The sequence below is a fragment of the Balaenoptera physalus genome, assembly GCF_965194825.1.
Source record: "Balaenoptera physalus genome assembly, chromosome: 7".
Taxonomy (NCBI): domain Eukaryota; kingdom Metazoa; phylum Chordata; class Mammalia; order Artiodactyla; family Balaenopteridae; genus Balaenoptera; species Balaenoptera physalus.
In genome coordinates, this window is record NC_138886.1 from 113,203,117 (window position 1) to 113,218,937 (window position 15,821).

The following is a 15,821-nucleotide window of genomic DNA, read 5'->3' on the forward strand; positions in this document are numbered from 1 at the left end:
GTTTAGCCAATTGCAGTAGATAGATAATTAGTGATCTTTGCAAATATATGTTTCTATTAGTTATGGTAAAAGAAAAGAATAAACAGGACCTTTTAAAAAGTTTGAAGACCTTGAACTTCATCCAGGGTGATATTGAAAATACTTAACAACTGGCAATGCTACCAACCAATCAAAACAGACCGCAGCTGGTCAGCCATACCACTGAGCACTGGCTGAACATTAGCCCTGGTTATATTAACTTAGGGACTTCCACTAATAGTAAGTGGAATGACAGTGCAAATATAGTCATTCTAAATAAATGTCTTTTTTAAGTTTCTGGTAACAGATGCAAAGTTAGTTTAAAAACATAAATAGAATATGAGAAAAACTTAGCTAGATTGCAGTATTTTTAAATTAATTTTTAGTGAATTTATTTTAGAATATATATATATATATATATATATATATATATTTTTTTTTTTTTTTTTTTTTTTTTTTTTTTTTTTGGCCCACGCCACGCGGCATGTGGGATATTAGTTCCCTGACCAGGGATCAAACCCACGTCCCCTGCATTAGAAGCACGGAGTCTTAACCGCTGCACCGCCAGGGAAGTCCCTTTAGTGAATTTATTTTATAAAATTTTAGTACTGTTTTGAATAGGTAATACATTCACATGATTAAAAACATTCACATGGTTAAAACTTCAAAAGGTACAAAAGACTATTCACCTAAAAGCGCAAGTTTTTGCATAGCCGTGTTTTCAGTTCTCTTGGGTGAAGAGACTATCAGGTGAGACTGAAGAGGAATTTGAGGAGTCGTACGCATTGCTCAGAGACGGGTACTTTGATCATGAGGGACAATAGTCACTGAGACCGTGTTTCCTTTGAGGAAGAGTGTGAAAGTCTTTGTGCTGAGGATAGTCATATCTTGTTAGGTAAAAGCATAACGTTGTTACAGTTTTCCTTTGGAAGTTTAAGTATGTGTAGAGGGGTGTATATGGATACTAAGGAGTTAAGTGGATAAGCTGCGCTGGTAAGCTGATAAGCTATCATCTCTCAGATCCAAACCCACCCCATATTCTGTGAATATGGAAGGCTAGGGCTCCGCAAACCAAATTTCTCCTTTGACGGCGGGCTCCCTGTTAAATACTGCCAATGGGGAGGGGTCACTAGAGGGAAACTGAGGGAGAAGAACCTCACTCCTTTCTGTTTCCTTGCTATTCCTGGCAGTTATCACCTTAGGTCTTCACCCTGGCAGGAGCAGTTGATTCCTGAATCCAGTTTTTTCCACACTCCCAGAACCATCATGCTTCCTCAGATATATCAGAATCAGCTGGGGGCTTCCCTGGTGGCACAGTGGTTGAGAATCTGCCTGCCAATGCAGGGGACACGGGTTCGAGCCCTGGTCTGGGAAGATCCCACATGCCGCGGAGCAACTAGGCCCGTGAGCCATAATTACTGAGCCAGCGCGTCTGGAGCCTGTGCTCCGCAACAAGAGAGGCTGCGATAGTGAGAGGCCCGCGCACCGCGATGAAGAGTGGCCCCCGTTTGCCGCAACTGGAGAAAGCCCTCGCACAGAAACGAAGACCCAACACAGCCATAAATAAATAAAAAATAAAGAGAAAAAGAATCAGCTGGCCATGATATCCTCTATTTTATTCTGTAGACGTCCCCTACAGGGATGGTCCCAGCTCCAGAGTCCTTTCTCTGGGCTCCTGATGTATCAGTGAAGCTGGTGGTAGCTACTTCCTGCATCTCTAGCTCCACGGTACCTCAGTGTTCCCTTTTTGTCTTTTCTGTCTTCTAGTATTTTTTAAACCAGTTCTATTTATTAAATTATGTCTGTTAAAATAACTGGCATGATTTCTTTTTTTCTGACTGAACCCTAACTGATACATACAGAAAGTACCAGTCAAACTTCTGAGGGGATGAGCAATTGCTCATTACCTTATGTCCAAACTGAATCCTTTGGGCTCCATGATAACATAACACAATATAGAAGTAAGTATACTTTGTTTTTTTTGGGGGGGGGGCAGTGTCACCCAACATGCAAGATCTTAGTTCCCCGACCAGGGGTTGAACCCACACCCCCTGGAGTGGAAGCGTGGAGTCTTAACCACTGGAAGTCCCACTTTTTAATTTTTTTAAATTATTTTTTTATTGAAGTATAATTGATTTACAATGTTGTACCAATCTCTGCTGTGCAGTAAAGTGACTCAGTTATACATATATATATACCTGTATTCTTTTTTTTATATTCTTTTCCATTATGGTTTATCCCAGGAGATTGGATATAGTTCCTTGTGCTATAAAGTAGGACCTGGTGGTTTATCCATTCTAATAGTTTGCATCTACCAACCCCAAACTCTCAGTCGATCCCTCTCCCTCCCCGCCTCCCCCTTGGCAACCACAAGTCTGTTCTCTATGTCTCTGAGTCTGTTTCTGTTTTGTAGGTAGATTCATTTGTGCCACACTTTAGATTCCACATATAAGTGATATCATATGGCATTTGTCTTTCCCTTTCTGACTAAGAAGTAAGTATACTTTAAATAGTTACCCATTTTCCAAGCAGAGCTCTTCTTTCTTCAAATACCTACAATAAATAAAAAAAAAATGGAATGATTTCATATTTCACGGTTCAAAATACCCGTTACAAAAAAGACATTAAAGTATCAGTAAATATTGACAGGCTTTTCATTATATCTACTGAGTATAAAACAGATTTTGTACCTGAAAATGTACTTTACTTATTTTTTTTAATATTTATTTTATTTATTTATTTGGCTGTACCAGGTCTTAGTTATGGCATACGGGATCTTCGTTGCCGCACGCAGGACCTTTTCTTTTTTTTTTTTTTAGTTGCGGCATGCAGGATCTTTTTTTAGTTGCCACATGCGGGATCTAGTTCCCTGACCAGGGATTGAACCCGGGCCCCTTGAGCACTCTTAGCCACTGGACCACTGGGGAAATACCTTTACTTATTTTTAACTTGGGCAAAGTTTCTTTTTTCTCAGTTTCTCCATGTGAAATAATTCATCTTAAAGAAGAAATGATTTTTTAAAGGCAAGAAATAAGAAAAGCTGGGAATTCCCTGGCAGTGCAGTGGTTGGAACTCCACGCTTCCACTGCAGGGGGCACGGGTTCAATCCCTGGTTGGGGACTAAGATCCCACAAGCCACTCGGCATGGCCAAAAAAAAAAAAAAAGAATGGAATTGTGAGGTGAGATCATTTTTGCAATTTGAAAGGAGATGAAAAAACTGACAAAGGAAAAACAGGAAAATGGAGAACCTCCCCCAAATATTTCAGCATCAATAGTATAAGAACCTGTGAAATTTATGAGTGAGCGACTCTGTTTTTATATTTCCATGAGTTCACATATCAGGGGGGTGTACGTGACTTATACGTTTGTAGGATTAGAAACTTGCATATGTGCGCCTCTGGGCTTACAGCTCAGTGTTTATCCGTATAGGTTTGTCGTTATACATTATTTAGGATAGAAACCATATCTTAGTCACCTTCTCCAGTGCAGAGTGCTGTACAGGGCATATTACAGGGACTCATGTTTGCCGGACTAAATGAATGTGATCGTGACAAATGAATATCCTTATGGATGTATCGGTACAATGTGAGTGTATTTCTAAACTGGTGAAGAGGTGTTTTTCTGAGCATCAGTCATTTGTATATTTGAATGAGTGAGGAAGGGACAACTAATGTGAGAATGTTTGGCGGAGGAGGGAGTTCTGGGGAGAGAAGAAGAGACAGCAGTGAACAGACGTGAATGTCTCTCTCACTCCTACACTACACCCTCTGTCAGCTTTCAAAATTGGGCCTGATGTTTTTCCCTTCCTCTTGGCACTATCTAAATTCTCTCGCACTGTTAAGATCGTTCCTATTCGGAAAGTAGCTCAGGCCTATTTCTTCCCTTTTGTGGAGGAGGACGAGGAGCTAATTTCATTCTTCCAGCAGATATGTTTTCCTTCCTTTTTCAGACTCTCGAACTCTATTTTCAAAGGGCATACGAAACGGAGATTGAAATAACTGGTGCAACAACAACCTCCAGGCCTGTAAAATGTCATCTTTGCTACTAACCACAGAACCTCATACATCACAGGCAGACACTTTTTATACTTTAGAGAAGAAGAAAAAGAATACCATTCTCCCTTTCCCCCTAATTAACTGCCACCTGGGCTACTAGGACCCTCAAATAACGGCAACAGATAAACTCAGAATTTCTAAGTGAAAATAGAAGAGCGGACTTCCCTGGAGGTCCGGTGGCTAAAACTCTGCACTTCCACTGCAAGGGGGCGCGGGTTTGATCCCTGGTTGGAGAACTAAGGTCCCACATGCCCCAGGCGTGGCCAAAACAACACAAAACAACAACAAAAATAGAAGAGAACCTATAGAATACAGAAGATTGAAAAATCAGGATTCAAATATTTCCTGAACCCTTCTCTTGTGTCTAACCAAATCCTATCAATCATCTAATTCCCAGCCCAAGTCCCTGGCACCAGCACGTTTCCGGCACCCACTGACCTCGCTTCTCCCAGCTCCTCCTCCACTTGCAGCCCGTGCTCCACCTGGACTTTCTAGGGTTTGCTACTGCCTGCCAGGTGATTCTGTTCATTTCATCTTCCCATGTAGATTACAACCACTTTCCCTTATACGCTCCACAGGCTCCACGGCAGGCTCTCAACAAACACCAGCTGATGGAACAACAACAAAAGTTTCGGACGTCGTAGAATTTTAGAGCTAAAAGGCATCCTAAGATCTTTTTGTTCAATTCCCTGATTTTAGAGGGGAGAAGCAGAGGCCCGAAGAGTTAATCATTGGTTCCAGACTGTCTGTTCAGCTCAACTCTATACTTGGTTCCTCACTAGATCCCTGGTCTTCCCTATCCCGACCTCCAGACCTACATTCTCCTTTTTTTTTTTTTTTTTAGCTTATATTTAGTTGGGCAGATTGATACATGTTTTATTTATTTATTTATTTTTAAAACTTATTCGGCTGTGCCGTGTCTTAGTTGTGGCATGCGGGATCTTTGTTGTGGCATGTGGGATCTTTAGTTGTGGCACGTGGGATCTTTTAGTTGCAGCATGCGGAATCTAGTTCCCTGACCAGGGATCGAACCTGGGCCCCCTGCATTGGGAGTGTGGAGTGTTAATCACTGGACCACCAGGGAAGTCCCAGCCCTATATTCTCAGTGAACCGCTGCTCACACTTTGGCCTGACAGTGGGAAGGAAAAAAGATCAGGTCCCAAGACCACAACCTCCTTTCAAAAGGAGGTTGGGATGACCATCGTGGTGTCCAGTGGTAACAGGGGGCATTGGAAAGAAAGGGCCACTGACTTGAAGGGGAGAGGAGAGTCAGCAAGAAGGTGGCAGGAAAGGAACAGGGTGGGAGGTGGAGTCTTTAGAGAGCCAACAACCAAGTCTAAGCAGGGTCCAAACAAATCCAGTTCTTTACCAAAAGGCATTTAGACCCAAGTGGAAACTGATGGGAGTAAAGGGGCAGAGGAGAAACACTAGACAAACTCAGATCTGGTTCTGACTCTGCCCTTGACAAGAAATATAACTGGGGACAAATTATTTAATTGTCAGGTCCTCAGTCAGACTCAGAATCATATATTCTCTGGTTTGGAGCAAGTCTTCATTCCAAGGATTTGCAATCAGGTTTTTCATCTTTAAGAGCTGGGAAGCAGGTGGAGGGATAAATTAGGAGTTTGGGATTAACATATACACACTACTATATATAAAATAGATACCCAAAAAGGACCTACTGTATACCCCTGGGAACTATACTCAATATTTTGTAATAACCTGTAAGGGAAAAGAATCTGAAAAAGAATATATATATATATTTGTATAACTGAATCAGCTGGCTGTACACCTGAAACTAATACAGCATTGTAAATCAACTATACTTCCATTAAAAAAAAAGAGCTGGGAAACGTATCGCTTCAAGTGGAAACGTTAAAGTGGGTCTTCTTTCCTTGCAGAATGCTGTAGTCTGTTTACACATCACAGTTTACTCAGAGCCTGCTGTTAAGTCAAAATCCCACGGTTGTTATTTTAGTCTGTTGACACTGCAGTTGCATATTTTACCATGTGACATCATTAAAGTTAGGAATAAGACATTTCGGGGCTCCTAAATTATGACAGATGTATGGTAGTTAGGTGCTTTATCTCAGAACACCCTTTTAACATGTACTGTACTACATGTGTGAACCATACTCAAAAAGAAATGTTGATCATTTTCAATTAAAACACTGGATGGCAAAGAAATACATACTTTGAAAACATTCCTTCTCTCAAAGTTCACAATGCCTGAATTATTTTATAATCTGTTATATTTGCCTAAACTGATGATGTTATTTTTTTTAGGCGTCTACATTTGAATTCAATCTCTATGCTTAAAGCCTCCTGTGAAGTTAAAACCCTGTGACTTTCAGTCTGAGACAGTTACGTATTTCACATTTTACTACAGAGTAGAAAAAAGGCAAAATTAAAAACCAAAAACAGAACCTCAAAATTACGCTGATCATTGGTGACAAACGCCCTGTTTTAGAAATACACAGTAGCCCTTGAACTTATTGTATGGACACCTTCAGCCAAGCTGTATCCTTGGCCATCTATTTTTAAACCTATTCACACAGTCAGAATGTTAGATCTGGAAGGGACCTTTGAGGTCATCTGACCCAACCCACTCATTTTCCAAAGGAAGGTTGTAAAGACCAGAGATGTAAGTGACTCACTGAAGTCAAGCAGGAGATTATTAGTACAGCTGATGTGGAACCTGTGTTTTCAGTTCTCAGAGTTTTTGTTCTTTGTTTGCTTTTATTTATATTTGTTTTTTAAATTGTTTTAAAATTTGAAATATTATTGCACTGTATAAAGTAAAAACCAAAAACTCTTCTAACAGGCCTCCCTCCCACCTTCCCATGCCATACAACTCTTTGGGGGAAACCACTATTAATAGTTTGGTATATACATATCCAAATTCCATGGGTGTGTCTATGTACATTAATACACAGACATATGGGTATATACACATGCCAAGATTTTTTTTTTTTTTTTAATTTTTTTGGCCACACCGCGGCATGTGGGATCTTAGTTCCCCAACCAGGGATCGAACCCGTGCCCCCTGCAGTGGAAGTCCCCCAAGATTTTTAAAAATAATTTTACTCCAAACTAGAACCTAACCAAACCAAAATAAAACAATTTTGGAATAAAATGGGAGTTCTGAACAACAAAATAAATATCATCTTTAGAAATTATCATGAAATTTGACAAAAGCTATTCAGGAACCAAGATAAGGCTGTGTCATGCTTGCTATGATGCGCGGCCCAGATCCCCCTCCAGGATTGAAGGATTTATTCCCCCTAACTGTTGGGAATGCTGCTGGCTGACAGCCATGAGCTGGAGAGATCTGCCCTGACCAAGATCGCATCCACTGAATGCTCAGTGTGGAAGTATAAAGGCCAGGCCCCCTGATGCAATGCAAGACTCTGAAGGATCTTTGGGGTGTCCTACAGGGTCCATGGAGGCCTTGTTGCAACTGCCTGACAGCCCAGCTTCTTCTTCTGCCCTAAACCTACATCCTGTTCTTCCCTCCCCACACCTCCCCAGGTATCGATCCTGAGAGCCTTCCCCCATCAACGCCCTACATGCCAATCTCAGAGTCTGCTTCTCCAGTAACCCAACCTGCAACAGGCAATCAGACAATCAGACAATCAAGATACTTTTTCTCCATGGCTGCTAAATCGATGAAGACTTCTCATTTTTCAAAGAAAATTTCTGAAAATCAAGACATCCAGCAAATATGTATTTCAATTCAAGTCACTTTTTCACACGTGCGTAAAACCTTTACAATTCTATGAGAAAACATACTTCAAAACTAAACACTGAAGTTTCTGGGGGCAGAAAGCAGAGAAGCTGCTATATAAACTGTTGGAGAACTAAGAGCATTGCAAACAGGTGCTCAATAAATAATTGTTGAGCTGAATTTAAAAAGACTGTCAATAGACTTGCTTGTTGCTCATGGCTGGATGAAGCCTGGATTTCTCTCTTTCTCTGCTTCTCCTTTTGTTTCGCCTGGTGCCTCCTTTTTTTTTTTTTTTTTCCTATTTCTCGATCTCCTTTCCTCACTTCCTTTATCTTTTTCCCTTCCAGTACCTCTCCCTTTTACTTCTCAGTATTCCGATTGCTATGTTGGTTCCTCTGTCTCTCTCCCAAATTTGCTCATGTTCTGCATCAAATGAGTAGAAACAGGAAAGTCCTGAGCAGAAGGGGTCAGGATGGATGCCCCAGCTTTGCCAGAGCGATTAGCATATCTGTTAGTTCAGAGAGGCAAAGGGTCAAATCCAGGCTAAGGAAGGAGAGAAGTGGGGACAAGAAGGTCAGAGTCAATGAAGGTCTCAGGGAGTACAGTTGACCTCTGACTCTATTCCTTGTGCTTCAGGAAACCCATCAGCCTCTGGAGATGCAGAGAGAAAAGACAGAATCGCAACCCTTAATGCATTAGAGTCGGGACTTCCCTGGTGGTCCAGTGGTTAAGACTCCACGCTCCTAATGCAAGGGGCACGGGTTTGATCCCTGGTTGGGGAACTAAGATCTCGCAGGCCGCATGGCACGGCCTAAAAAAAAAAAAAGAAAAATCATATAAAAACACATTAGAGTCAAGTGGGGAAGTCGGTAAACAGTGATGAGAGGAAAGAAAAGCAAGGGGGATTAGGCTTCCCCGAGAAATGTCATTTCAGATAACTCTTACAAGAGGCCGTGAGGAGCGCCCTACAAAGGCGTGGAGGGGATGAGAGAGCATGACTCGTGGAGGGGATGAGAGAGCTTGGCCCAGATGTAGGATGAGAGGAGGCAGAGGCAGGGCTTGAACTTCGATGCTGGTTGAGTCAACTCATGAAGGGTCTTCAGTGCAATGTGTGGGGCGGGGGTTGGAATGTACCCTTTGGAGCAGCGTGTTATCAGTCTTACTTAATAGGATTAGTTTAGTATTTTAGAAAGATCATTCTGGGACCAGAAGAGAGGATGGATTGCTAGGGATAGAGGCAGTGAAACCAGTTGGGGGGGGTTACTACAATGTGCCAGGCAAAGGGTGATGAGGGCATGAACTGAGAATGTGGAGCTGGAGGTACACAGGTGAAAGGAGAAAAGGGGTCCGGATGAAGAGACCTAGGAGGAAGACTCAGAGAACTTCAAAACGAATTGGATGTGGGGGTGAGGGGGAGCACTGGGAGACACTCCTTCCTGAGCTTCTCATCTCCTAAATAGCTTGAAATGCCAGGAGCGCAAGGTCCTGACTGCCCTTTTCTTGGGCCATTACTCCAGGTTGTGCTGGCAGCAAGGAACCTTGAGGGGTGAGGTACTAACTCCCTTTAGAACCAAGAGCAGCCTTGCTAATGCTCAGTATGAAAGCAGTGGATTCCCTGGGCTCCTTGTTCCTCAGCTGTGGTGCAAACCCACTGTGTGTGTAGTATTTATCTGGGTCTCTGCGTCACCCCTGTGGCCCAAGGTGGGCCAGGAGAACCTGTGCAAACATGATGCTCACGCCCCTTGCTGCATTGTAAGAAAGTTCTTTGTCTCTGACCCAAGCATCTCTTGTCTTCTACTGTGAAACAGTAGTGACTTTGCCATAAGTAACAGGCTAAGTTATTAGCCTGTAAGTTGGGGAAAACCAAATCCTGGACCCAAGAGGGAGAAGGAAGATTTTCAGCTTGAGTGATTTGGTGTAAAGTGATGCCCTTCCTTAGGGGGAGGAACCGTTGTGTGTAGGAGCAAGATAATGAGGTCAGTTTTATTGATGTTGATTGTAATTTACTGTGAGCTAGATATGGTCCTTGTATATAAGTATTGATATAGGAGCTCACAGACCTGTTGGAAATTCTGCGCCTAATTGAAGCAGAAGTAGAAATCCCCAGAGGTTGGCAATCTCACATGCCCGCATGATACCCAGCACTCCACCCTTGCAATGCTTTTTCTGGTGTATTCTGCTGGCACCTCCCCAGAATGCAGGTGGCAAATAAACTTCTTAGGAGAATCCGAGTAATGTGAGTAATCAGCTGACATTGACTCATTTTATTTACTTGGTTAAATGTACAGCATTATCCAGCAACCTCAACTCTAGCAAGAAAACCTATTTTGGGGGGAACTCCTCACACATCACCCCCTCCTCTTTCATTTCCGGTGGTTCCTGCAAAGAAAAGGCATTTGGGGTGAGAGAGAGGAGGAGTGACAGTGGAGGAAAGAGCAAATCTAAGACCTTTCTTTCTAGGCAGGAACTCTGTGTCTACTGCCAACCCTAGCCATTTAATAAGTGTTCAGTTAAAGTTTCTGAAAAAGTCCTTCATTTTGTTTTTTCATCCATTACACAGTCCTAAACAATTAATGTTTATATTCTGATAACCAAGATTTTAATACTTGTTTTTCTTTAAGGCGTGGACCCAACGGATAAGATAGCTCTTCCCACTCACCCGCTTATTCAAGAGCTGATGGCCTAGGGGTGTCCAGGTACTCATCTTTGTCTGCATTTTGGGACCACCTATGTTTTTTGGAGGTGCAAATGCCATCATGGAACGACTGGATATTCTTCCATAGGAAAAACTACACCTGCAGAAGAAATGAATCATATAATCTTCAGAATACTAAAACTACTAATACCATATAATCTTTTAGTACGTTGGGACCAGGGAATGGGAGGGATAACATTTATTGGGAACATTTTATATGTCAGGAACTTTTATGTTTGCTCAATTAAAACTCATAACAGGGCTTCCCTGGTGGCGCAGTGGTTGAGAATCTGCCTGCTAATGCAGGGGACACGGGTTCGAGCCCTGGTCTGGGAAGATCCCACATGCCGCGGAGCAACTAGGCCCGTGAGCCACAACTACTGAGCCTGCGCGTCTGGAGCCTGTGCTCCACAACAAGAGAGGCCGCGATAGTGAGAGGCTCGCGCACCGCGATGAAGAGTGGCCCCCACTTGCCACAACTAGAGAAAGCCCTCGTACAGAAACGAAAACCCAACAGAGCCAAAAATAAATAAATGAATAAATTTTTTTAAAAAAGTAAAAAATGTTCAAGTACAATTGGTGTCTTTAAAAAAAAAAAAAAAAAGAATCCGCCTGCCAGTGCAGGGGACACGGGTTCGAGCGCTGGACCGGGAAGATCCCACATGCCACAGAGCAACAAAGCCCGTGTGTCACAACTACTAAGCCTGTGCTCCAGAGACCGTGAGCCACAACTACTGAAGCCTGCATGCCACAACTACTGAAGCCCGTGTGCCTAGAGCCCGTGCTCCACAACAAGAGAAGCCACCGCAATGAGAAGCCCGCGCACCGCAACGAAGAGTAGCCCCGATCACCGCACCTAGAGAAAATCCGCGCAGAGCAAGGAAGACCCAACGTAGCCAAAAATAAATAAATAAATAAACCTCATAACAATCTGATGAGGTAGTGGGTTTCAGCTCATTTTACAGATGAAGAAAATGAGGCTCACCGAAATAACACTCTCTGCCCAAATTTATACAGACAGTAAGCGGTGAACTGGAAATCAGACCCAGGTCTATTTAACTCTGCTTGATTTTCATTGAACCATGGGGGGAAATCCAGAATCACTCCTAGCTAAGAATATACCATATTGGCCAGAAAGAAGAAGTACTTATAAAATCACAGTGCAATATAAAAACACTCCATCTTTGTCCCTTGTGACCTTCTTCCTCCCCTCTTATCTTTCTGACATCTAGGTAACAAGGGTTCTCGCTTGATACCATATTTAAGAGGTAGAATGGTCCAACAGACAAAGCCAAGACTTTGGATACAGACAGATTTGGGTTTAATGGGGGAAATGTGCTGTTTTTAGATGCCCAATACTAAATATGTCTTCCTTCATTTGACTAAAGCACTCTAGTTTCCATTAGGAATTACTTTTCCCTCATTATTTAGAGTCTGCTGTGTTGGTTAATCAAGGTGGCCTCCCCCTCCCCAGTCATGAGACCAAGCTAGGCCAGTTTACTTTTTTTTTTGGGTGGGGTGCTGTACCACTCAGCTTGTGGGATCTTAGTTCCCTGATCAGGGATTGAACCCAGGCCCACAGCAGTGAAAAAGCCAAGTCCTAACCACTGGACCTGCCAGGGAATTCCCCTAGGCCAGTTTACTGATGCTGGCTTATCCTTACTTTACAGCTGAGGTGGTCATTCAAAGTACCATAGGTGCTCTGAGCAGGCTAATAAGTTGTTATTGCTGCCTCAACCTTCAGAAGCCCCTTGTCCTTTCTTATTCATTTTGTAAGACAGCTGATACAATAAGTCAATCTCCTCTTTCGCTTCCATTAGCTAGAATCTATTTCTGTTGTTTGCAACCAAAACTCTTTACCTTATACAGTTTGGATCCTGGTTCTAAAACTTACTAGCTGTGTAACTTTTTGCAAGTTATTTAATCCATCTCAGTTTCCTTATTTGTAAAATAAGGATGTGCATATCTACCCTCAACTGCTGTTGCAAAGGTTAGAGAAAAAAGGCTCAAGCAGAATGCCTGACAGATGAGTGGTCTTGATAAGTAGAATCCCTGCAGCCTTTCTTAGAACTTCCTGTCATTTACAATGTGCCTCAAAGCCCGTCCTTTAGAAGGCCACAACAAAATATTTTAAGGTGAAAAATATTTAAAGCAGACTGATGGTATTTTCAGTATGCATCCTCAATGTTTCTGCTTATTTGTGCTTTTCTTCCTCTCTTTAGGTAGGTTTCATATCCAAGGAAGTGGTGCTGAGTGAGGGGGCTAGGACTTACTTGCCTGCCTGACCTCTGGCCTCCGAAAATTACAGCAACAAATACTGGACAGCTCTTTAAAAAAAAATCACTAGTTTTTAGCTGATAGAGGATTCCCCAAATGCTAGATCTGAAATTTTGAGGCTCTCACTTGACATGTAATATTCTCTCTCAGGTTTAAGTTAGAGCTGAAGATAAAGCCAATATTTTAAAATCTCAGGGTTTTAAACAGTAGACAGTATCTTCCTACAGTTTTTTGCTGTCACCACTCCACTGGCATAAGGGGGAACAAGGGGGCTCAGATCAGTCCTTATATTCTTAGCTCCTAACAGCTAAGTTGCAAAAGGTGTAAGAAATGATTTCATTACAGTATTATTAATTGGCAGCTACAAAAGTACACGTGAGCAGGCAAATTATAGGTACAAAGCATGGTCACTGAATCTAGATCTGCCCAGTTAAAAATCACATATTTCTTTTTTGTTATTGTTATTTATTCATGTTTGACCTTTCTTCTCTTTAAACCAATTGATTTTTTCTTTGTTTTATTTAAAATTTTAATTAATTAATTAATTTATTTTGGCCGCTCTGTGCAGCTTGTGGTATCTTAGTTCCCCAACCAGGGATTAAACCCGGGCCCTCGCAGTGGTTAAGAATCCACCTACCAATGCAGGGGACACGGGTTTGATCCCTGATCCGGGAAGATCCCACATGCCGTGGAGCAACTAAGCCCGTGCGCCACAGCTACTGAGCCTGTGCTCTAGAGCCCGCGAGCCACAACTACTGAGCCCACGTGCTGCAACTACTGAAGCCCACGCGCCTAGAGCCAGTGCTCTACAACAAGAGAAGCCACCGCTATAAGAAGCCTGTGTACCACAATGAAGAGTAGCCCCCGCTCGCCGCAGCTAGAGAAAGCCCACACTCAGCAATGAAGACCCAATGCCACCAAAAATAAATAAAATTAAAACAAAAAATTCTATAAACCCGGGCCCTCGGCAGCGAAAGTGCGGAGCCCTAACCACCGGGCTACCAGGGAATTCCCTAAACCGATTGTTTTTAATCTTTTCTTTTCAGGGCCATAAAACTCTTTGAGAATATGATGAAAACTCCTGCTGTAAGCTGAGAAACTCTCTCTCTCTTTCCAGTTTGTGTAGGAAACAATCTGACTGATTCTAGGCACAATTTCTGATTAGGACAAAGTAGCTTTTTTAGGGCCTCCCCAAGGCCTTACACTGGTTGGTTTCTTTTTCCTGGGTCCTCAGAGCTAGAAATTATTTGAATTAGGCTTTCTTCAAATCAACTTGAGGAAAGTTTGGTTTTCAGGAGATGGGCCAGGCCGGGAGAAAGAGCCCTCTTGGTAATAGTCTTGCTGAAGCAGGCAAATGGAGGTGCCCTGCTCTGTCTTCTGTCATTATCCTTTTACAGTTTTTCCTCCTCCATCCATTCTAGACGATGGGCACCGTGCGTATTTGCATGCCCACACCGGTTCACAGTATAGACCACTCAGACACTTTTATACTACATACATAAAAATAACAAGACAAAGCAAGTTGTCTTCCCTCCTTCAACATACAAAGCTTGCTGTTGCTTTTTTATGACCTGTTTTCCCCTTAACGGCTGTCCTTGAACGGTCATCTTTAATTTTTCTTTGGATAAAAAGGAAGAAAAAGGGCTTATGGCCCTTGCCCCCAATGTGTGGTTCTAGTTCCATGTTTAAAGGCAAAGATAGGTCCTCTGGTAAAGTTCCAGTGGCCACGTACCTCCAATTCCATCTTCTAAGCCATTCTTCACACTGTCACCATTATTCAACTTCACTAAGGACCTTATTAGGTCTGTATTAGAGGTCCAAAGACGAGAGTCTTGGCTATAATGGAGCTAACAGTCTACTGCTAGAGAGGTTTTTTGTTTGTTTGTTTGTTGTTTTTTTGACAAATAAAAAGGTATATATTTAAGGTGTACAACGTGATGTTTTAATACATGTATACATTGTAAAATGCTTACCACAATCAAACTATTTAACATATCCATCACCTCCCATAGTTACCGTTTGTGTGTGTGTGTGTGATGAGAATACTTGAGATCTACTCGTTTAGCAAATGTCAAGTATACATTATTATTAACTATAGTCACAATGCTGTAGATAGGGTCTCTAGAACTCATTCATTTTATAACCAGAGGTTTGCACCGTTTGATCAATATCTCCCCATTTCCCCACCCCCCAAACTTTGCTAATCACCACTCTCCTTGGGAGGTATTTTTTTAAAATAACTGTCATTTTTCAGCTCAAAAACCTTCAGAGGCTTGATAATGGCTACAGAATATCCAGGCTCCTCAGCATGCAAATCTAGGTCCACTGTGAATTTACCTCCACCTACCTTTTCAGCCTCATCCTCCTTTTCTCTCCCTTCATGCACTATCTGCCCAGACACGCTGAACTTCAGATCAGAGAACATGGTACAAAACTGATGCTTCTTTGCTTAGGTGGTTTCCTGACACTGCTCACCTGAATCCTAATCTCAGTAGTACGTAATGGGTGCTGATTAAATATTTGTTAGGTCAACTGAATGAATGAATACAACAGTGGAAGGGAGGCGGTTTAAGGCTTAAAACCAGTGGAAAGGAAGGATAAAACTCAACATTAGGAACTGAGCACTGGGATTAAACTCAGGACGATCGGATTTTTATTTGGAGTTTACAGAGTGGAAGAGGATTGAGTTTCTATACTAGCATACATCTCACCCATTGTACATTGCAGTATCGTCAGAGGAGATCAGATATTATCAGGAAATTATCAGGAAAGAGGGTAAGGTTAGACTTAAATATGAATTCATCTGATATTCAGCTAGGTAGAAACAAAGAAAAACTATAATACCGTGCAAAGAGCTAGTGCTTGATAGGCATAGAAACAATTATTTGTTGGTTGTTAATTTCAGAAATATGAAGCATCTGTCACTTGAACTGCAGCTGAAACGAAGCAAAATGTAATTCCCGGGGGGCACTGCCAAGGCTTGTAGGAGACCCAGGAGGATCTGAGAGCGGAGCTCTCAAACGAAAGCCTCCATCTTTTTCATGCACT

The 15,821-nt window shown here is 42.3% G+C and overlaps 1 protein-coding gene across 7 annotated transcripts in view; it reads right to left on the reverse strand.

The window, feature by feature from the left end:
* Positions 1-15,821, reverse strand: part of FBXO16 (F-box protein 16) — a 59,601-nt gene that overhangs the window by 40,630 nt on the left and 3,150 nt on the right. For 4 of the 7 annotated variants that reach the window (XM_082469011.1, XM_082469010.1, XM_082469014.1 and 1 more), the window contains exons 1-2: positions 10,461-15,821; positions 2,536-2,571 (exon numbers count right to left, since the gene is read on the reverse strand). In XM_082469011.1, coding sequence (XP_082325137.1) covers positions 2,536-2,571; positions 10,461-10,616 — 192 coding nt within the window. In that variant the 5' untranslated portion in view covers positions 10,617-15,821. The remainder of the gene's footprint in view (positions 1-2,535; positions 2,572-10,460) is intronic. The other 3 variants (XM_082469009.1, XM_082469015.1, XM_082469013.1) reach the window with 3 other exon arrangements.